Source organism: Bos indicus x Bos taurus, chromosome 24 (genome assembly GCF_003369695.1).
Source record: "Bos indicus x Bos taurus breed Angus x Brahman F1 hybrid chromosome 24, Bos_hybrid_MaternalHap_v2.0, whole genome shotgun sequence".
In the NCBI taxonomy this organism is placed as follows: domain Eukaryota; kingdom Metazoa; phylum Chordata; class Mammalia; order Artiodactyla; family Bovidae; genus Bos; species Bos indicus x Bos taurus.
The window spans coordinates 49,082,776-49,105,904 of NC_040099.1; the positions used below are offsets into that span (position 1 = coordinate 49,082,776).

General features: G+C 37.5%; 1 protein-coding gene across 3 annotated transcripts in view; it reads right to left on the bottom strand.

Moving 5' to 3' along the window:
* The window catches only part of DYM (dymeclin), a 394,524-nt gene that overhangs the window by 224,494 nt on the left and 146,901 nt on the right, over window positions 1-23,129 (bottom strand). For all 3 annotated transcript variants that reach the window (XM_027526260.1, XM_027526261.1, XM_027526262.1), the window contains 4 exons: window positions 20,668-20,846; window positions 17,948-18,073; window positions 4,548-4,661; window positions 3,467-3,561 (listed from right to left, as the gene is read on the bottom strand). In XM_027526260.1, coding sequence (XP_027382061.1) covers window positions 3,467-3,561; window positions 4,548-4,661; window positions 17,948-18,073; window positions 20,668-20,846 — 514 coding nt within the window. The remainder of the gene's footprint in view (window positions 1-3,466; window positions 3,562-4,547; window positions 4,662-17,947; window positions 18,074-20,667; window positions 20,847-23,129) is intronic.

Consider the following 23,129-nt stretch of genomic DNA (forward strand, 5'->3'; position numbering starts at 1 on the left):
TTACTCTGCCAACAGAGGTCCGTCTAGTCAAGGCTATGGTTTTTCCAGTGGTCATGTATGGATGTGAGAGTTGGACTATAAAGAAAGCTGAGTGCTGAAGACTTGATGCTTTTGAACTGTGGTGTTGGCGAATACTCTTGAGAGTCCCTTGGACTGCAAGAAGATCCAACCAGTCCATTCTAAAGGAGATCAGTCCTGGTTGTTCTTTGGAAGGACTGATGCTAAAGCTGAAACTCCAAAACTTTGGCCACTTCATGCAAAGAGTTGACTTGTTGGAAAAGAATCTGATGCTGTGAGGGATTGGGGGCAGGAGGAGAAGTGGACGACAGAGGATGAGATGGCTGGATGGCATCACTGACTCGATGCACATGAGTTTGGGTGAACTCCGGGAGTTGGTGATGGACAGGGAAGCCAGGCGTGCTGCGGTTCATGGGGTCACAAAGAGTCAGACACGACTGAGCGACTGAACTGAAGACTTTTTAAAGCTTTATTCACATCTAACTTTCACAGTAATGAAACACGTTACTCTGTTTTGCGTTTTGTCGATGAGCACATGAAATACTGACGTCTCTAAGTTTGCAAATGATGGATACACAACCGTGCAGTCCCTTTCTAAAAAGGGATTTAGCAAACATAAATGTGGAAACTAATGACTTCTCACTTGAAGGAGCTGTACAGCATCTGGTGAGTCTTGAGCTGTGCTGCTGTAATAAATCTCCTGTGTATCTAAACAGTTTTGGGTTATGCATTCCTTATTATACTTTACAATTTTATATCCTAAAACAAACATTTAGTGGAGAATGAGTTTCCTCAAGATACAAAAAAAGCCTGTTCCCACTTCCAATTCAAGACAAGTGTTTTCTAAGGAATTAAATCTTATTTCCAGGCCCAAACTCAAAGTACTTTCCAAATTTTAAGGCATGAACAAATCATTCTGGGATTGTGTAGAAATGGAATTTTCTGATTCGGCAGATCTGAAGTCAGGCCAACACTCTGCCTTTCTAAAGTTCCCTCCAACATGATACAGATGCTCTGGTCTAGCTACCCCATTATGGCACCTGGACCAGAAGCGCTGACCACACTGGGGAACTGTGAGAACTGCACGGCCTTCAGTGTGACAAACAACAGGCCAACATCAGCTGCTAACACTGGTAACTCTAGACATTTAAAGTCTTTCTTTTCAAATCCATTTACAACTCATTCATTGACTTCTCTTTTGTTTTGTTTTTTATCGTTGGTATAGAAAATGAGATCTTTTCTTTCTATTCCTTCCATTATCCTGAACTGTGAATCTAATAGCTTTAACCCCTTTCCACAGGAAGGGCCCAGCTGGTTCTTCCAAGCTTCTCTCCTATAATCCCTGCACCGGTCCACAACATACCAGATGAATGAAGCGGTTATCTTCTAAATGTAAACCATGCTCTCTCACCTCTTGTTTTGGGTTGTTTGGTTGATGCTTTCCCCTATCAGGCCAGTCTCTAGAGCTGTCCCTCTCTATTTACTTTTCCCAATTTTTTAATGAGATGTGACCTCACCATTCTCTAAACCAACCCCTCACCCTCATTGCAGAGATTTTTCTTTTCACTAATATTTACTACATTCTGCTGGAATTTATTATATGTTGGTTTTTTGTCTAATCTTGGCTACTGAATTACAAACTATGTAAGGGCAGGAATTCTTATAACTAATTTTGATATGCTGGGCACTGCCTAACACAGTCATGCACTAAATGCTAAAAAAAAAGCTCCAGTAAAATGAATTAAAGCACTACTCCTTAATGATAATAAACTTGATCTAAATATTCCCAAATCACAAATTTAATGACACTTCTTTTTTCTCCAAATACCACTGGCTTTCTACTTTAGTCAGCACAGAAAGTTGAGTTCCAAAGTTGAGTCCAAAGTCAGTCAAATGGACAATCTCTCAAGTACAAACCAAAAAAAATAAAATAAAATTCAAAATAATGTATCATTAAAGCAGTGAGTCAAAGAAAATTGTCTTGTGCTAAATTCTGAAGACAAATAGACTAAGAACCTAAGTTAATTATGACTAATTATTAAAAATGAGCCCAGGTCAATAACTGTCTCTAACTAAAGGATGGAAAGTGAGATCTGAGTTTAAAAGTGATACGGAGTTGTGATAATCACCAATGACTAGAACACAACTAATCATCAGGGCTGTACTGCCTGAAAATCAAGGATTATAAGAAAGGATCACTGAATACATAACAAATGTTCTACCTGGGAGATGCTAGGACAATACTGAGCATCCTGCCTGAAGATGAAAAAGTACCCATATTTGTAAAATCTTGCAAATGATATTCATTCATTGACTTGTTAATTAGTTTTCCTAACCTGAAAGATTGTCTTTGGCAAAGTAAGGGAAGGGATGGGAGTTTCTGGTGATGTTTTGACAAGTAGAATAATAGCTCCCTCAGAATGTCCACATCTACTCTCCATGAACCTATGAATATTTGACCTTACAAGGAAAAAGGAACTCTAGTTGTGATTCAGCTGAGGACCTTGAGGTGGGTAGATCATCCTACATTATTCAGGTAGGGTCAAGGCATTCACAGGAATCCTCAAAGTAGAAGAGGTCATTGGAGTGATGAGATGTGAGGAGGACTCAACAACCTACTGTTGCTGGCTTTGAAAACACATGAAGGGGCCATGAGCCAAGGAATGTGGGCAGCTTCTGGTAGCTGGAAAAGGCAAGGGAAGACACTCTCCTCGAGGGCCTTCAGAAACAGATGCAGACCTCCTGATATCTTGACTCTAGCCTGGTGAGACTCCTGTTGAATGTCTAACTTACAGAATTGTATAACAAATGTGTGTTTTTTTTTAATTTATTTTAATTGGAGGCTAATTATAATATTGTAGTGGTTTTTGCCATGCAATGTGTGTTAAGCCACTAACTTGTGGTAATCCATTATGGCAGCAATGCATGCATGCATGCTTAGTCACTTCAGTCGTGTCCAACTCTTTGCAACTCCATGGACTGTAGCCCGCCAGGCTCCTCTGTCCATGGGATTTCCCAGGCAAGAATACTGGAATGGGTCACCATTTCCTTCTCCAGCAACATGAAATAACAAAATGCTTAACTGCTATGAAAAAAATTCTCTAAAACAAGTAGATAAGTTTTTTAAAAGGGCAGAGTGATGCTCAGCAAACACGTGAATCAAGATTTAGTCTGCATTACTAAGAAATAGACCTGCTCCTCTGCAAAAGGCTATCACACAAGCTTAAACCTAGATTTTTATAAAAAGGTTGAAAGCAAATACAACTGACTGATTAAAAAGTCTGAGTTAGAAAACAAAGCAGAACAAGGTATTTTCAACCAAACAAGAAGATGATTAAAAATTAAGTAGAAAAATGTGATACTCCTCATAGATAGCATTTAAAAAGGGACCGCCATAGTATTCCTTTCAAAAAGCCAAAACCAGCATCTCCTTCTTAGCTGTGTTTACCTGACGATCCTCTGGGCAGCATACTGATGGAGGGAACGAAACTGTGCAGACATATTCGCTAGAGCCGCCAGACAGTTTGTGTGAAGGTACTTATCCTGCCAGAGAGCAGATGTTTGAACACACATCAGAGAGAAGTTTAAAACACACATCAGGTCTTCTAGACATTTTCAGCAAGGTTAACCAGAAGCAAGTGGAAAGTCAACTGTCACTGATTTCAGAAAATTCAGACCCACAATCCGTTTCCTTTAATTCCAAAACCCATAAAGTGCAGAAAGTTTTTTCACCACTAATTTGGAAGCAACATCTGGCACAAAAGACGATGATGGTATTTATGGTCTTCATTAAGCCCACCCTGGAGAAGACTGAAATATTTCACTGCAGAAATATTAATGTCTAGTTACAGTATGTGGCTCCAGAACCTAACGATTACATATTGTGTAGCATAAGAACTATAATTATCTTTCTAAAATAAAATTCTCCATTCTAAAACACACATGTGGCTCCAAGAGTTTCAGATAAAAGATTGTAGACATGTATCTATGTCAGCCTCCCAGAAGGGAGTAACTGAAAATACTGCAGTAAACTTAGCCACTTCCCTGAGCTATGAATTCTGTATACTACTTCTCTAGTGGCTGGAGTGGACATTTGCCCTAAGGTATACCAAATACAACCTAGCTGAAATTTCCTCTCACTCTTTATTCTCTTTTGTCCTATGCTTCTGTCCCATCTGAATCCATATTTTCTCGTGTCTGCATCTTCTTAAAGTTTGTTGTTGTCACTTCTTAAACTTAAGTCAGCTTTATCAGTTCAGCAAAGGCATACAATATCTTTTATCTAAAGGTGCTACACTGCTTATTTACTATTCATGTAAAATCTCTCTGATCATACAACCTATGAAATACTCATACGTAGACACTATAAACATTACCTTAGGATCATAATACAGAGAATATATGCTGATCTATACTTTTCTACCATATTCCATGAGAATGTTAGCACTCTAAATATTGAGACTGCTTTAAACTATAGTCTTCATTGCATCGTATATACAAAGGTAGAAAAACAGCTACGGAATACTTACTCTTGTCCTTGTCATGTTGTACTGAATGGTTCTTATTACAACCAGTATCAGGAGACTTCCCAGTGAAATTTCAGTTAAAACCCGCTCTGAATACCAAGTAATATTTTTTAACATCTGTAATGGGGAAGAAAAGTTTAAGTAAGTATGATTGCTTTATGGAAGAAGGGATTATCCATGCCTACAATTTCTGATAAGCCATGGATTTGTTCTGAAGGTGAGTTAAATATGTAAAAATAAATCATGAGAATTTCAGTTCAAGATAGCAAAACTGTGATGTATTTACTTCTTCTTCCCTCTCAAATTAAAAGAAAAATAGACGATAATATCATTAGTAGACAAAAAGGAGCTATATCTAAAAAGGCACGGTATGGAGGATAAGACTGACAGCACAACTGTCAGAGGTCCCTCATCTGAAAGCAAAAAACAAGAAAACCAAGGAGTGTCTTGAAAAGTAGTTGTCGCAACAACCACAGAAAATCTGCATCCCTATGTCAAGGAGAGAGACCAAGAGTGTAAGTTAGCCAAGGTCTTCAAGAAGAGATGGGCCCATGCTCTGCTCAGGCTCTTCAGAGCAGGCGGCTCTGGGGCTTGCCTCCAGGCCTCGGTACGTGAGAACTGTCTAGCTTCAGCTGGTGTAGTTCCACAGCCACGCAACACAGAGAGACAGAGAGAGAAAAGCTGCACAACACTGCAGCCAATTCTGGGCCACAGCAAAGGAGGCAAAATGCACAAAACCCAACAGGCTCAACTGGCACAGAACTCCCCTAACATCCTCTTCCACTGAGGTCACCCCCACTTCTTTTCTCCTTGACATGGAGCCAAGGTGCCACATTCTTTCCATCTATGCCTGAAAAAGAACAAGACTTCTGGCTGATTTCTGCCCTTTCTCTGCAGTGGACTCTTACCATCCACATCTTCCGAAATGAGGAACCCCCCACCTTTCAAAACAAGTGAGTCTGACTTTCTTTTACAACTATGAACAGACAATAAGAAGCTACAGAAAAAGCAGAGAAATTCAGTAATCTAAAAGAAGCTGAATCCAATCAAGCCTCTGTTCTAACTGCCAGTAAGTATGAAATACAGAGGACTGAAAAACACGATAACACAATGATATAATCAGCCAAAGTCAAATGTATGGAATTCTACTAAATAAACAAGCCAGTTTCTATAAAAAAATAAATGGTGTAGTAGGGAGAGAGAGGAAAACACTGTTGCAGATTTAGAGTTAAGAACTAAATGCATTAAGCAGGCTTTGGAAACTGATTCAAATCAACGAACTCAAGAAAGACATTTTAAAGAAAACTGAATATTAGTAGGCACAATAAAATATTGTCAATATTGTTGGATGTGATAATGGTGCTATATTTATTTTTTATGCTCACATTTATGGGCATGAAATATTTAAATATTTGCAAATGAAATTTTACATATATATGATTTATAGGATTAAGAAATCTATTTTAGCCAAAACAGAAAAGGCAGGGAGGGTGGAGTGGGTAGATGAAATAAGAACATAAGACGGTTGATGAATCCATAGAAATTCATTATACTATTTTTTCCAATTATGTTTATATTTATTGGGTTTATAATTAAAATTTTACTAAATAAAAAATAATATGAAAGCTAATATTGTATGAAGTAAGTATTATAAATAATATTGCATGAAATAAATAAAAATAAAGTGAAACTAAACAAGAAGAACAAACAGACCCCCAATTAAACAAAGATAATTTAAGAGGCTGGGGAAACTTTTTAAAAATTCTAATCAGTATCTTTGATGAGATCTGACAGAATACTGTTAACCACAAAATAAGAACAGGCCACTATGAAAAATGAGAATCACAGAATGAAGAAAAGCCACAAAAGACTAAAAAGAATGATGAATGAAACTTAAGAGAGAGAAAAGAATTAGCAGAATGGGCACTATGGAAAAGAGAATTTGTGATCCGAAAGACAAACTCAGAAGTCCCCTCAGACAACAGCAATAAAAGGCAAAAAGACAAAATATAAGAGAAACGTGGAGATCCAAAATATACTTAGTAAGAGTTCTAAAAAGAAGAAACTGCAATCTCTTGAATGACATGGGTTTGAACTGCATGGGTCCATTTATATGGGGTTATTTTTTTCAATAAGCATAACAGTCAGCCCTCCGTATTAGGTGGTTGCATCCTCAGATATGGATACAGAGGGCTGACTATGGGGCCTGAACATCTGCGGATCTGAACATCCACGGCAGGTCTTGGAACCAGTCCCCATTGACACTGAGGAAGGACTGTAGGAGAAAAACAGAAACGTTAGTAACATTAGAAAATTCCTTTGAAGGAAAGAGAAACTTATAACACTTTAAGCAAAAATACTGGGGAAAAAAAAACCAAAATGTATTCTGATAAGATTTCTGAATCCACAGTTTATGAGAAAATCCTACTGGCTTCTAGACAGAATAAACATGTTATCACCAAAAGAAAGAAAAGCTGACTAACATTAGATTTCTCATCTTGAACAGTATACATCTGAAGGACAACATAAAAACGTCTACAAATTTTGGAGGAATAGATGATCATTCTAGAATTCTTATCTAGAGAAACCAACACGTAAGTATAGAAAAGTACTTTTAAGTGTGCAGCGACTCAGCACGAACCACCCATGCATTATTTCCAGGGAAAAAGCACACCATCACACACGTGTTTCCCTGCCCCTCCTCATCACCGTGATGACAACAATAAAACAGTAACAGCCAGAAAAAGTCAAGAGAAGGAAAATACGGACTACTAGACAACAACAACAACAAAATAGTAACAACTCCCAAAACATCATAACTGTAATCCATGAAATCAGAAAAATATATCTAAATAATATGGTTGACATTAATTCTTCTAAAAGACCAATAAAATAGACATTTCTCTGCTAAGTCTGCCTTTCCCCAAATTCCAAACAATATTTAAAATGAGAAAAGGGCATGGAAACAGATAAAAATAAAAAAGTAAAGAAATATCATCTTCACCTTCATGTAAGTGCCCATAGTTTTTACACTCAGTTCAACTCTTTAGCAAGAGACCTATGGCACCCAGCATCCCCATCACAAATAACCCAACCCTGACCATGGACAGTAGGCTCCGTGCCACACAAAGATGGCATTTAGAAATGTCCAGTACATGGTAACTGAGTGTTGTCTGTGAAGTAAAAAGTGTAAAACGTGAAGCATTTCCATTTATTCATGACTAATAATGCTTTAATCAACTAGAAGAGGTAACCTACGTGTAAAACAAATGGTACTACCTGAAAATATTCAAAACGATGACATTTGCCAGTGGAATCTTTGTAACGACACGATGCTCAGTCCCTCTGACTTACTGTCTAAGGCAGCAGTTCTCAAAATGCAGTCCCCGGACCTCTAGGAGTCCCTGAGACATTTCTGGAGCATTGTCAAGGTCAAAACTATCTTCATCCAAATATCAAGACATTTCTTTCCACTCTTACTCTCTCGAGAGTGTACAGTTCAGTTTTCTGAAGGCTATCTAACATGCCTAATAGCACAATTAATTTAATACAGAAGGAGACCTGAGACTCTGTTAAGGCAATTCATTAAAGAGATTTGCAAAAACGCAAAACAATGCTGCTCTTCTCAGTAAATTTTTGTTTGTGGAAAACAGTTACTTACATAAAAATCTGTTACTGATGCTAACATGTAATGGGTTTATTGTAATAATTATTTCTAAATTAACTAATCAAATATTTTTTAAGTGTTAGTTTTAATTCCTAATGCAGTTAACATAGAGAACAATAACCCACATAAAGATGTTATTTGCCGTCCTCAACTATTTTTAAGTGTAAAGACCAAGAAGGTTAAGAACCACAGCTCTAAGTCTACAGGGAAATACTAACCCAGGACACTCAACAGGCAGCTTAACTAGTGAGAGGAGTCTCTGTCTTTTAAAAGGTCACAAGCTTGAATATAGTTTGGTTTCTCTTCTCCTTTGGCTTCTGTGTTTACAAATAAATTACCATAAGCCACCCTTATTTGAAACCAAGGTCACTGGTTCTTAACATCTGCCTGTGTGTGTCAACTAGAAAACTGGATGGAATAAGTGTTTTGAATAAAAGTAGTCTTATTCATTCAACATTCAGTAAATATTTAGTAAGTATCCACATAGTAAACTTACGACATTACTATGGAAATTAGAAATGCAATTTAGTATTTACATAAAGGCCCATCTTTTTTTACTGTGAAAAGTAAATTATTGTCTGGAAATTCTGGTAGTGTCTAAGAAAAATTAAAAATAATTAGTTACAGAGCTCACACAGCTTTCCACAGGACACTGATATATAATAGGCAGCATACAGAAAATTTTCTTGGTAACCTAGCTGTAGAGCTTGACCTATTTGGTTCCTATAAAAGAAATTCCTCATCTCTTGCATTCAGTGTTCATATAGTTTAATACCTATAGATTTATCAGCTTGGTTACACATTACACCTATTTATCATTTCATGCTAAAATAACTCAATTAATATGTAGAAGAAAAGCTCTGGAGGATTTGAAAATACCTATCTTTGCAAAAAATATATAATTGTTTATGTCTTCTTTTCAGCCTTTTCCCCCATACGATTTGTCTTTATTGAATACATTTCTTCCATATGTTACATAGGCTAGAATATTACATAGTAATATATAATATCAAATCTTCAAGAAATGAAATTTATACATAGAAAAGCACAAAGAATAATTAACTTACATACTCCCACAATTGACAGTAACATTTTACTATCAGTAACACTTAATGTTTTATTTTATAAGATAAAAATTCCATTTTATTCCCCCAAAGAGGAACAACAACTATCTTGAGTTTGGTATATATCTTTCCAGTCCATTTCAAATACTTTACGTGTACAGCAAACTGATACATGTGTGCATGCACAGATGCACATGTACACACACACACACACACACACACACATTCCTTTGTATAGTTTCTAGTTTACATAAACAACATCATAATGTATCACACTGAATAGTGTCCTCCAAACTGGTGTCACCCAAAACCTGTCAATGAGACTTTATTTGGAAATAGGGTCTTTGTAGATGCAATCAAGAGAGATTATACTGGATTAGGGCAGGCCCTAAATCCTATATGACTGGTGTCCTTACAAGAAGAGGAGGAAGGACAGACAGGCACATGAGAGTAGGCCATGTGATGACAGAGGCTGGATGAAGATGCAAGCCAAAGAACATCAAGGATGGATAACAAGAGACAAGGAATCACCTCCCTTAGGTCCTTCAGAGATAGCATGGCCCTGTTGACACCATGCTTTTGGACTTTTAGTCTCCAGAACAGTAACAATCAATTTCTGTTCATTTTAAGCCACCAGTTTGCTATGGCAGCACTAGTAAACTGATATACTTAAATATCTGCTTGCATCATCATTTTTTCACTCAATACATTTTTGAAACTCTTCTATATGGATACATATAAGAAGAATGAATATTCATCACATTTGCCAACCTAGTATTAATAGTACTAATTTTTTTTTAACGAACTACTTCTATACCAGTTAGTAAAATAGCTGCTTCCCCCAGCCACTACCCCAGGACCTCCTCCTGGTTTGGCAATTAATGCAGAGTAGAGAACCAAGGACGAAACAGCTGAGAACCATTCTTACTGGATGACTGCTCTCTCTGGTGCCATGCCAGGTAAACAGCTGAACATCACTTCTACTTCACTCCATTCAAACACTGGATAGTCCTGTGCCAGGAGGCCCCATTGTTTTATCCACTCTTCTATTATGGAAATTTAGGTTACTTCCAGTTTTTCCCCTGTGAAAAACAATGCTGCAACATAGATCCTTGCCCTCACTATCCAAAATGTCACTACAGTAAACTCAGAAACAGGGAGTCCTCATTCTCCATACTCTTTGTATTCTGACATTAAATACCTCAAGTTAGGAATCACATTCATTTTGAAAACAAAAATACCTGTAAAATCCCTTTTAAGCTACTCTGTTTGTGGTACTTAGTGACTTCATGAGCGCATCACCAAGAATTTGTTAGGAAGCAGAACTGCAAAGCCACTGAACAGTTTCTTTTAAAAACGTGTGTATGTTTTGCTTCTAAGCCCGTGCACCACTACTAGAGAGAAGCCCGGGCGCCGCAATGAAACCCCCACGTGCTGCGACTAAGACCTCGCTGCAGCCAAAAATAAACAAACATATAAATGTTTTTAAAAATAATTATATATGTATGTATGTTTTGGTTAAATAAGTGAAAGTCACTCAGTCGTGTCCAACTCTTTGTGACCCCAGGGAATTCTCCAGGCCAGAATACTGCAGTGGGTAGCCTTATCCCTTCTCCAGGGGATCTTCCCAACCTAGGGATCGAGCCCAGGTCTCCCACATTGCAGGCAGATTCTTCAGCAGCTGAGCCACAAGGGAAGCCCAAGGATACTGGAGTGGGTAGCCTATCCTTTCTCTAGTGGATCTTTCCGACCCAGGAATTGAACTGGGGTCTCCTGCGTTGCAGGCGGATTTTTTACCAACTGAGCTATCAGGGAATGTTATTAACTAAAAAGTACAGAGCTCCAGTATCCAACACAGCATCAACCACAGCAGCACCAGCCACAGATTAAAATTTAATAAAATTAAAAATTCAATTTGTCAGTCACACTGGCCACATTTCAAGTGCTGCTTGCTATATGGGACAGTGCAGTTACAGAAGATTTCCATCAACTCAGAAAGCTTGACTGAATATTCTGGTTAGAGAACACCACTGTACCCATCACCCAGTTTTAGCAAATGTTAATATTTCCGCTTGTGAAGCACCTAAAGCTCCACAGCTAACCTCTGGCAACCTCTCTCCTAAATGTGATACTTCATTATTATGAATATTTTTGAATTTATTATGATCAGCCCATGTAGTTCTATTTCATTCGTCATATTAACAGTTCCTCTGTAGTACTTCATTTATGTTATTGCTGTTTGCAGTTTTTGGAACACTATGAACAGTACTACAAGGAACATTCCTTCAAATGTGCTCTTGTGAATAAAGTTTTTCCTAGGGCTCAAATCAGGAAATGGAATTGGTAGGAGGTAAAGTATTTATTTCTGCAGGTAATATGAGGAATGTGAGGGGCTAAATTCCTCTCAAAAGTGGTTCTGTCAGTTTATACTGCTACTACCAATATATGAGAGTCCATTTTCTCTATATCCTCACCTAACATATGACATCTCATACTTTTTGCCAATCTGATGAGCACACAACATTTCAGTTACCTTAATAAGAATGATGCTGATGAATCATCAAGTTGAACATCCTTTAAAAATGCTTACCAGTAATTCAGGTTTTTATTCTGTTTTTCTATTACTTTGTCCATTATTCTAGCAACACTTTGTTTTTGTAACTGATTATAAGGGTTCTTAAAATTAAAAATGCTAACCCATCTTTCTGTATCTTTTTTTCACTTATTCGAACAATGAAAATTTTCATTTTAATGTAGTCAAACTTATTTATTTTCATTCATGGTTTATACATTTTACACTTAAGAAATCCCTTTCTCAGCAAGTTTATAGAAATATTATCCTTTAGCTTCTCTTTGAAGATTTTTAAGTGCAGTTTTTCACAGCTAGCTTTATTAATCCAATTGGAATTTCTCTTTGTATGTGGGACAAGATAATCTAATTCTACTTTTTCCATTTGGATGAGCCATGTTCTCAAACTCAGAAAAAAAATTTACTTACTACTTAGAATTGATGCTTTTGAACTGTGGTGTTGGAGAAGACTCCTGAGAGTCCCTTGGACAGCAAGGAGATCAAACCAGTCAATCCGAAAGGAAATCAGTCCTGAGTATTCACTGGAAGGACTGATGCTGAAGCTGAAATTCCAATACTCTGGCCACCTGATGTGATGAACTGACTCATTGGAAAAGACCCTGATGCTAGCAAAGACTGAAGGCAGGAGGACAAGGAGACGACAGAGGATGAGATGATTGGATGGTATCATCAACTCGATGGACAAGAGTGAACAAGCTCTGGGAGTTGGTGATGGACAGGGAAGCCTGGTGTGCTGCAGTCCATGGGGTCACAAAGAGTCGGACACGACTGAGCGACTGAACTGAACTTCTGTCACACTTCACATTTCCAGATTTGAGTGTGTAGTTTCTGAACTAAGTTCTTTCCATTTGTCTATTTTCTATTCCCTTGTTAATAAAACACAATCTTAAGTACTAAAAGTTTTACAACTGATCTATCTGGTAGGGTGAATAACTCCACAATGAAATGTTTCAAAAACTTCTAGGCTTTTTGCTTTTGCCTATAATTTCTGGGATTAGCTTTTCAAGGCTCACACACACACACACACACACAAACTGCTAAGATTTTCATCAGATGAACATAGTAATTAATTCAAAGGCAAATTAACAATTTTACCACACTGAGTCGTCCCATCTGTGAACATAGTATCTATCTCTATTTATTAATACATATTTAGTATTTTTCATTTGGGCTTCCCTGGTGGCTCAGTGATAAAGAATCCACCTACCAATGCAGGAGACGAAGATTCTATCTCTAAGTTAAGAAGATCCTCTAGAGAAGGAAATGGCAACTACTCCACTGTTTTAGACTGGGAAATCCCATGGATAGAGGCGCCTGGCAGGCCACAGTCCATGGGGGGTTGCAATAGAGTTGGATACAACTTAACAACTAATGACAATTCATGCCATTAAAAAAGTATACTTCTTTTAGATTGATTCCTAGGTTCACAGTAGTTTTATTGCTATTGTTAAGTACTCTCTATACCACATTTTGAAGTTTTTTGTTATTTGTATGCAGAAACAGTATTTAGTTTGTATTTAGTTTCTGGATCTATGATCCAGAAAGTTTGTTCAACTTTCTTAACATTTCTAATACTAGAGTCTTGAATTTTCTGGGTAGTCAATCATAACATTTACAAATACTGCCATTTAGATTTCCTTTAATTTTAAACTTCTTTTTTCATAAACAACTCACTTTTTATGCTTTAAAGTACACATTTTTTTCTTTTTCTGAGCCACAAACAAGTATTTCCACAGCAAGCATATTTACAAATGGGACAATGAAACTGATCAGCATATAATATGCTCAGCTCCTGATTTAAAGAGCATAGCAAATTAGCAATGCTATGTCTGATTTCAGGAACAAAAGATCCCAGATTATTCTTGGGGCTCATCCAATAACCAAGAAAGAGACTGAAAAACCGATAACGAATATGGTAACAGACAACGTTGATGAATAAAGAGTTTGCTGGGACTTCCCTGGTAGCACAGTGGATAAGAATCCATCTGCCAAAGCAGGGGACATGGGTTCCAGCCCTGGTTAGGAATATTCCACAGGCTGCGGAGCAAGTAAACCCATGAGCCCCAAATACTGAGTCCACGTGCTGCAACTCCCGAAGCCTGCCTGTCTGGGGCCTGTGCTCTGCAACAAGAGAAGCCACCAAAATGAGAAGCCCACACAACACAGCGAAGAGAAACCCCTGCTCACCGCAAATAGAGAAAGCCCAAGCAAAGCAACGAAGATCCAGTGCAGCCAAAAATAAGTAAAATAGATATTTTTAAATTATTAAAAGAAGTTTTCTATCCATGATATCATCAGAATACACACGAGGGTGATCTTAAACTTTTAAATGTACAAATCTTTGATTATACTTCTTTTTCATCAAGAAATAGAAATAAAACTTAATTATAGCATATACAGTGAAAACAGAACTAATTTTTAAAAACTCTCAACTTCATATTACTATACAGTTTATTAACAATGCTGCGATAGTTTCAGGTGTACAGCAAAGTGATTCAGTTATACATATACATGTATTTTTCTTTTTCAAGTTCTTTTCCCATTTAGGTTGTTACATAATATTGAGCAGAGCTCCTCCTGCTATACAGTAGGTCCTTGTTGGTTATTCATTTTAAATATAGCAGTATGTACATGTTAATCCCAAACTCCCTAACTATCCCTCCCCCTCACCCATCTCTCCTTAAAACCATAAGTTCATTCTCTACGTCTGTGAGTTTGCTTCTGTTTTGCAAATAAGTTCCTTTGAATCATTTCTTTTTCGATTTCCCATAAGAGCAAGTGAAAGTTGCTTAGTCGTGTTCAACTCTTTGCGACCCCAAGGACTGTATGCTGCTGCTAAGTCGCTTCAGTTGTGTCCGACTCTGTGCGACTCCAAAGACGACAGCCCGTCAGGCTCCACCTTCCCTGGGATTCTCCAAGCAAGAACACTGGAGTGGGTTGCCATTTCCCTCTCCAATGTATGAAAGTGAAAAGTGAAAGTGAAGTCGCTCAGTCTTCAACTTAGCAACCCCATGGACTGCAGCCTACCAGGCTCCTCTGTCCATGGGATTTTCCAGGCAAGAGTACTGGAGTGGGGTGCCATTGCCTTCTCCGCAAGGACTGTATAGTCCATGGAATTCTCTAGGTCAGAATACTGGAGTAGGCAGCCTTTCCCCTCTCTCCAGGGGATCTTCCCAACCCAGGTCTCCCACATTGCAGGCCAATTCTTTACCAGCTGAGCCACAAGGGAAGCCCATTAAGAGCAATATCATACAATATTTCCCCAATCTCCATGTTGCTGTAAATGGCATTATTTCATTCTTTGTAATGGCTAAGTAATATTCCATTGAGTATATGTACCACATCTTCTTTATCCATTCCTCTGCCAGTGGATATTTAGATTGCTTCCATGTCTTGGTTATTGTAAACAGTGCTGCAATGAAGACTGGAGTGCATGTATCTTCTTGAATTATGGTTTTCTTTAGATATATGCCCAGGAGTGGGACTGCTGGATCATATATACACAGCTGCTTTAGCAAAAATAGGCCCCAAGTGGAAAAAAAGCCAAATACTCACAAGAAGGGGATGAATAAATATACAGTGGCATATCCACAGAATGGAATAGTATATGGCAATCCAAAAAACCAGACTAACGATGCAGTAACATGTGTGAATTTCAGCAACACTATGCTGAGTGAAAGAAGCCAAAATAAAAGAGAACACACTAATTTCATTTCCTAATGCCCAGTGACAGGCATTTTTATATACTTTATATACTTATATACATTTTACATACTTATATACCATTTTTATATACTTTCCATGTGTTTATATATCTTCTCTTGAGAAGTATTTTTCCAAATTTCTCCCCACTATTTAAAATTAAATTTTAATGAATTTTTTATTTTGAAATAACTGTAGTTTTAAGAAAAATGTTGTGAGAGTCCATGTATCCTGTACCAATTTTTCCCCAGAAACAACTGTATTTCAAGAAGAGGTAAAAGCTAATCTACTGGGAGGGAATTCTTCTAGAACGTAGTTAACTCTGGGTGGTGTGGGGTATTGACCACAATATGCAAAAGAGAGTTTTCTATTATGCTAGAAACGTTCAATAACGTGATCTGGGTGTTATGAACATAGGTACATACATGTGTAGAAACTTGCAAGTTGTACCTTTAAAATCTGTGTACTTTCTATTTTGTACTTGAATTGAAAAGTGTTTTTAAAAATCATACTTTTTTATTCCTTATCAAAAGAAAGATAAATGCTCTTTAAAAAAAAACACTAAAGCAATGCAAATTTTTTTCTTGAGGTACTTTACTAAATATGAGGATCAAAAATTTTATATGTTTTATCCTCTTTCTATAGCACTGCTGCTGCTGCTGCCAAGTCGCTTCAGTCGTGTCCAACTCTATGTGACCGCCACAGACAGCAACCCTCTAGGCTCCCCTGTCCCTGGGATTCTCCAGGCAAGAATATTGGAGTGGGTTGCCATTTCCTTCTCCAGTACATGAAAGTGAAAAGTGAAAGTGAAGTTGCTCAGCCGTGTCCGACTCTTAGCAACCCCACGGACTGCAGCCCACCAGGCTCCTCTGTCCATGGGATTTTCCAGGCAAGAGCACTGGAGTGGGGTGCCACTGCCGTCTCTGTTCTAGCACTAGTATTCCTTAAACCTTAGTTGAAATGACAGTCATACTACATAAGAGGCAAAAATAATTTCAATGGGAACAGGAGAGAAAAGATCACATAAAATCTCTTCTAAAGAAGCAAGTGTTTATACCTGAAGAGAGAAGCTCCCAGCCTCGTCTCATACTAGACCCCCATAGTAGACTGTAAGAATACCTTCTAAGAAACTGACCACCCCAAAAGAAAAGGCTTACAGAGAGCAGGATATCCAGAGAAACAGACTATGTAGAGCACATTATATTGAATAAGTCCTGCCCACACAAAGAACTTTCAAACAAAGTTTTAGTGCCTGCTCCTAAAGAGAAATAAACAAGCAAGAATCACCACACATTTTAGGAAAGCCCCTAATGAGGATGAAGACAGGAGCCAAAAACAAAAATGAAACTGAGAAAATAGGCAGTATGCTGTAATAGCTTGAGAGGGGATTCTCAGTTTTGTTTAAGTAGTGGGAGTTGCATTAGTGACTGGTACATGAACATAAAGCAATGGTGTTCTACAGAAAAATTAAACCATTTTACAAGAAAGGAAACACAATTACCACACAGTCCATCTGAGAGTAGATGACAGTTAACAAAATCACATTAATGTAAAAAGCTGAGTTATCCCAGAACGGTAAAAAGACGGAAGAAAAAGTCTCTGTGCTGGAAACAGGCCTAGGAACCCAGAGGGCACACTCAAGATGTACGGTAAGGAGAACTAATACCATATATTCTATCTTATGATGGTAACAGTTAATATCTATAAATCTGAAAAATCAAGAAATATTTAGAAACCTGGACAGGACTGATGGCATTTGTCTTTGGGGAGGGGCAATCAGGTATGGGATGGACATGGGGTCTGCTATTTTGCACTGAAACCCAGTACTTCTGTGTAAGTTTTAAAACTATGTACATGAATTACTTTGACACAAAATACCACTGAGGAAGAGAAAACCAGTTTCGGAATGGAACTCACTGATAGGACTATTATTTAAGGAGTTAAATTATAGTACACTATTTTACATTGTTTTATAAAACAATTTTTCAGTCCTTTCCTTCTTCCCTATTCTTTCATTCATTCTATATAAAAGGAGAAAATCTACTTGATCATTTCCACCACAACTAAAAAGTGGAAACGGAGAGGAAAAATGACTTCAGGACAGCATAAACATTTCTATCTAAATTCCCATCTAAAACATTTCTATCTAAAAAACTAAAGAAACCATTTGGGGAGAGTTTTTAATAGCAGTTAATAATAGGCATTCAGAAGATAAAAAAAAAAAAGGACCACTTCATAAATCTGAAGAAAAATACTAAGTCAGGCATTTGCAGAAACATCTACTAGAAGGAAAAGAAGGAAGAAGGGTACACTAAGGGTGGTAAATTTTATGGACTGACACATCCATTCAGTAGCTCTGATTAACGTGAAGATAACTCACCACTTCATGAATGGATCTATTGAAGCCATCATCTTCTGTAAGGATCAACAATATTATAAGAGCCATATACACATGGTGTGAATTTCTTTCTTCCACATGATACAGAATCTCGAGAATTGGTAAAACCTAGTGAATAAAAATTATAATTTATTATTTCAATTACTTTATTGTAAAACTAATGTTTTCAACTTCTATACTTTTATCACATATCCTTTGCTTTAATTTCACAAATCAGCCTGTGACCGAAATTACTTTCCATTTGCAGAGCTAAGGTATCAGAAGAGAAAACCATCCCCTACTGCAAAGCTCTGCCACCGTATAAAGTTTGAGTTTAGGGACTTATCTGGTGGTCCAGTGGTTAGGAATCCACCTGCCAATGTAGGGAACACAGGCTTGATGCCTGGTTCGGTAAGATCCCACATGCCATAAGGCAACTAAGCCCGTGTGCCACAACTACTGAGCCTGGGCCGTAGAGTCTAAGTGCTGCAACAAGAGAAGCCACGGCAACGGGAAGCCTGTGCACTGCAACTAGAGAGCAGCTCCAGCTCACTGCGACTAGAGAAAGCTTGTGCATAGCAGTGAAGACCCAACACAGCCAAAAAAAAGGCTGAGCTTACAGAGACCACTTAGGCTCATGGCCAACACCTGACACTCAACAGAGGCAAGTCTCCAGCCTAGCAGGAACTTAAACAGTATGGTACTTTTAGAAACAGGGGTTCCCTGGTGGCTCATTCGGTAAAGAATCCACCTGTAATGCAGCAGGCTCGGGTTTGATCCCTGGGTCAGGACGATCCCGTGGAGAAGGAAATGGCAACCCACTCCAGTATTCTTGCCTGGGAAATCCCAAGGACAGAGGAATCTGGCAAGCTACAGTCCTTGGGGTCACAAACAGTTAGACACCACTTAATGACTAAACAACGACGTTCTTAGAAACACTGTAATATGTCAAACATTACCTTTTTAATAGCAAAGATGCTAGGATAAAAGAATTGTTAACAACAAAATCAGACCAGCACAGTGAATTTCCTACCAGTAACATATTTTCTTTTATTTTTTAACTTTACAATATTGTATTGGTTTTGCCATTTATCAACATGAATCTGCCACAGGTATACACATGTTCTCCATCCTGAACCTTCTTCCCTCCTCCCTCCCCGTACCATCCCTCTGGGTCGTCCCAGTGCACCAGCCCCAAGCATCCAGTATCGTGCATGGAACCTGGACTGGCGACTTGTTTCATATATGATATTATACATGTTTCAATGTCATATTTTCTAATCAGATTCAACAAATTACAGAACAAAAAGGACAGGGAAGGACATCAGCTAAAATACTATAAAAGTAATCTATACAAAACATTAAAAATGAAAACAAATATATCAATACAAGCCTCACTTCTCCCCACTCCTCCCCCCAAAAATCCCCAAACAAAACCTTTTAACTCTTCACTGGTGTTAAGTCATCATATACAGACAATTGCTCTCCTGCAAGATCTTATGTGCCAACAAACATCCTTACCATGGAACTTTCTACAGCAGACGATGTCATGGGCTTTCTGCCTATTGCCATCATTTCCCTTAGGTTACACCATGCTGCAGAACCGTCTCCTTATATTCACTCACCCATTAGTAAATAAGCCTTTTCTTTACAAGTTTTTACTCACATGAACAGAACCTTGTTACACCCAATTTCGCTATTTAAGCCAATGCTTTCCACATACAGCTGGTGTGCAAACAGGTTCTTTCATCACATTTTTCTGTCCTTAGTGTCACTCTGACATAGAATATACTCTTCAAACAAATTCTAATATTCCATGCTTACTGTTTTCATCTTAAATGCTGAAAAAAAAACGGCCACCAAATCCCCGGGGAATCCTGCTATCAGTCTGTAAAAACTGGCGTAGAGGGGACATTCCTGTTGCCACCAGCAAGCTGCTGGCTATTTCAGAGATGGTCACAATTTTATTAATGCACGAATAGTTCAATGTTACCTAGATATTATGTATTTCAAATGCGACATTAACACTTTAGTGAGGTAGTTTACTTTTCATAGAAACATTATTATTTACATATTAGTTACAATGGAAATCAGTGATTGCCTAGAGGGGTTTCTGTCTATGAGCAAAAATTTGGAACCAATCTCGTTCACACAGTGAAGGATAAAGTGCGATTATGTGATGCCTGACAATGGTAACTTAAAATAACGATAACACTCCAGGAACTGAGTTCAAGACAGCCTTAGCATCTAAGCCGGTTGAAGGGACAGGACATTTGGGAGTTGAGCTGAAAAAAAATCACCCTTCCTTTTAGCCATACTTATCCGGAATACACAGCAACTGTGACTTGAACATGGTGGGTGGACACTTAGTAGTGGAAAGGAACCAAGAGGGTATACATCTTCTTGAGAATGGTAGCCAGTATGTCTTAAGGACTGATCCAGGCTGAATCACGGGCAGCAGGCTGGCTGTTCAGGACCTTAAGGACAGGGAAGCCTGCTGTGCCGTGTGCCCTCCAGCTCTGCTCTGTGACCCCCATCACTATGTGCACTGTCTCCTACACTGTAAAACTCAGACTTCGGCCTTTGCCTGGTGGCATCTCCCTATCAAACTCTTGACCATCCACCTTTGCAGGCAGGCAAACAACATACATATCCTCCTGGGAAAAGAAATTACTCTTCAAAATATTACAAAATACAAACACTATGCTTAATATGATACTTACAAGATTTTCCATATCTGTGCGAGCCAACATGTATGTTCTAATATTGCTGTTCTGATGGAGCAATGTATACAAAAGAAGAGTAGCTTGGTCGGATGTCTGCTGTTCACACAGGGCCATGTACAAACTGTTGAAGTTAATCTGGAAAGCATGTGGAATTGACGAGGGGAAAGGACTGCTATCTGGAAAACAGAAAACACAAAATCTTAAAAATATTACATTTTCTAGACTGCCTGATACAAATAATAAAAGCACTGTTAATGTATATAATTCAATTCCAATTAATTTTATATAAGTTGCTACATTTCAGGCTCAAAATTGCAATTGGTGTTCTAAATTTTACTTAAAAAAGAACTAAAACATGACTACACTTGATAGTATATTTGAAATGTGCTAAGAGAATAGAATTGAAATGTTCTCACACACACACACAAAATCCCCCACAAAAAGAAACACAAAAACCCAACCCAATCCAACCCAAACTAGGACAATTTATTTCTCAGTACTATCTAAGCCACAGCTTTCCAATGATTATAAATATATGAGCAAACACCATGCAACAGAGTGGCTTTTTTAAAGCCAAGTATTAAAAAAAAACCTAAACTAAGTCATGTAGTTTGACTCCATTACTATTTTTGCATTAATACAGCTGAATTAAATTGTCAATAAAATATAAACTTAAATAAATACAGCTATGGAGGTAGGTTAAAAAAAAAAACAAAAACCTCTAACACATATAATTTAACCATGACATTGAAATGCTTTGTTATTAATACCAAAACTAAACAGCCATCAGTCCTAAATAAAAATATCCAGAGACAAACAGGAAATCCTCTTGTAAAATAGAAGTTAAAAAGAAAAAACAAAACAACTGCCTTGAAGTTAATTTTTTTCAAATGAATTATCAGTTAAAGTATTCATCTATGCAATTAATCCATTTATGAAGAAAGTGGCTAGGATAATATAGAATTTAAATAACAAAAATATTAAAATCAGTTTGCTCAGCATTGTCTTCCAGTAGACAGAACACACCAAATCTAAGACAACTACTAGAAAACTTATAAAACATTTTTGTTTAAAGGAAAACTTAAAACTAATTGACTACAACTACTTGACTACAACTACTAAGAAACTTTTTTTAAGTAGAATTATTGAAGTGATGAAAAGCATAAATTACAACCCACACAGGAAAAATTCTTGATATTCCAAAACTGACATAGTCCCTTTCCTACAGTTTACTGAATTTGCTTAAAAACTGAAGCAAGCAAGGTTAGGAAGTTAAAAAGGAGATAAAGTTAGGTTAACTGTCTTAAGAGAAAATTATAGTTTTAACAGATAAAACACTAGCACAAGACAGCACAAAGAACAGTATTTTAACGTTTTAACAAGTAAGCACAAAGAACTTCTTTTTTCAAGACACAGAACCACTAGCAAAACAAAACAAAACAAAAAAACCAACAACAACACTGTTCTAACATTTCCTGAAGCCGTGCTCTTATGGAAAAGAAACGTGTACCAGCAAAGTCTTGGATAGCACAGCCCTATGCTTCTCAGATTTTCCTTTCTAAACTTTACATTTGTGAGAATAATGTACCTAAAAATATCTTTAACAATATTACAAAATGCCCTCACTTTTCTTCCACATTCAAAACACAGATTATTTTTTCAACCCTAATCCCTGTTTAGTACTTACTTTGTATTTTTGACACATACAAAAGTAACTGTTTTGTTAAGACTGACCTACATTTTTGCAAGGGATGGAAAAAGGAAGGGCTGAACATATTGAGGATGCAAATATTACACAATCTACAGAAGATGCAGTGGAGGAGGGTCCTGGACATAGTACTCCTCCTTACAATGGAAGTAAAATAAAAAGTTCACCAGACTGACTACAAATGGAATACATATGTTGTGTGTCTGTTACTAGCTAGTAAGTACTATGAACCAGCCATTATACTGACAGCTTTATCCATATTATCTCTTATTTAACCCGTATGACAACCATGTCATTACTCTGACCAGTTTTACAAAGTAGAGGCTTACAGAGATTAAGCAACTTGTTAAAAAATTTATTTATTTTAATTGGAGGATAATTATTTTACAATATTGTGATGGCCTCTGCCATACATCAACTTTTCCAAGAACATTCCTGAGTAAACACAGATTGGCTCCTGTTGTTTCCACCACATTATACTGTTTCTTACAAAAGCAGCAATGATTTAGTGAGTCTAGCCTATGATAAATGCTCACTTAATTCTTGTAAAACCTTATGAGCCAGAGATTATAATCCCTGCTTCATTAATAAGGAATCTAATACTTAAAATCTTGGATACGACTCCTTTAGGGTCAGTCTAACCCTAAAGCCAATGTTCTGAATCACTATACCACAGTCTCTCCAAAGATGACTCTTAAAAGTTCAACCCTGAACAGTACCCTTTGGCTAGCGCAGCAAAAGTAACAACAGC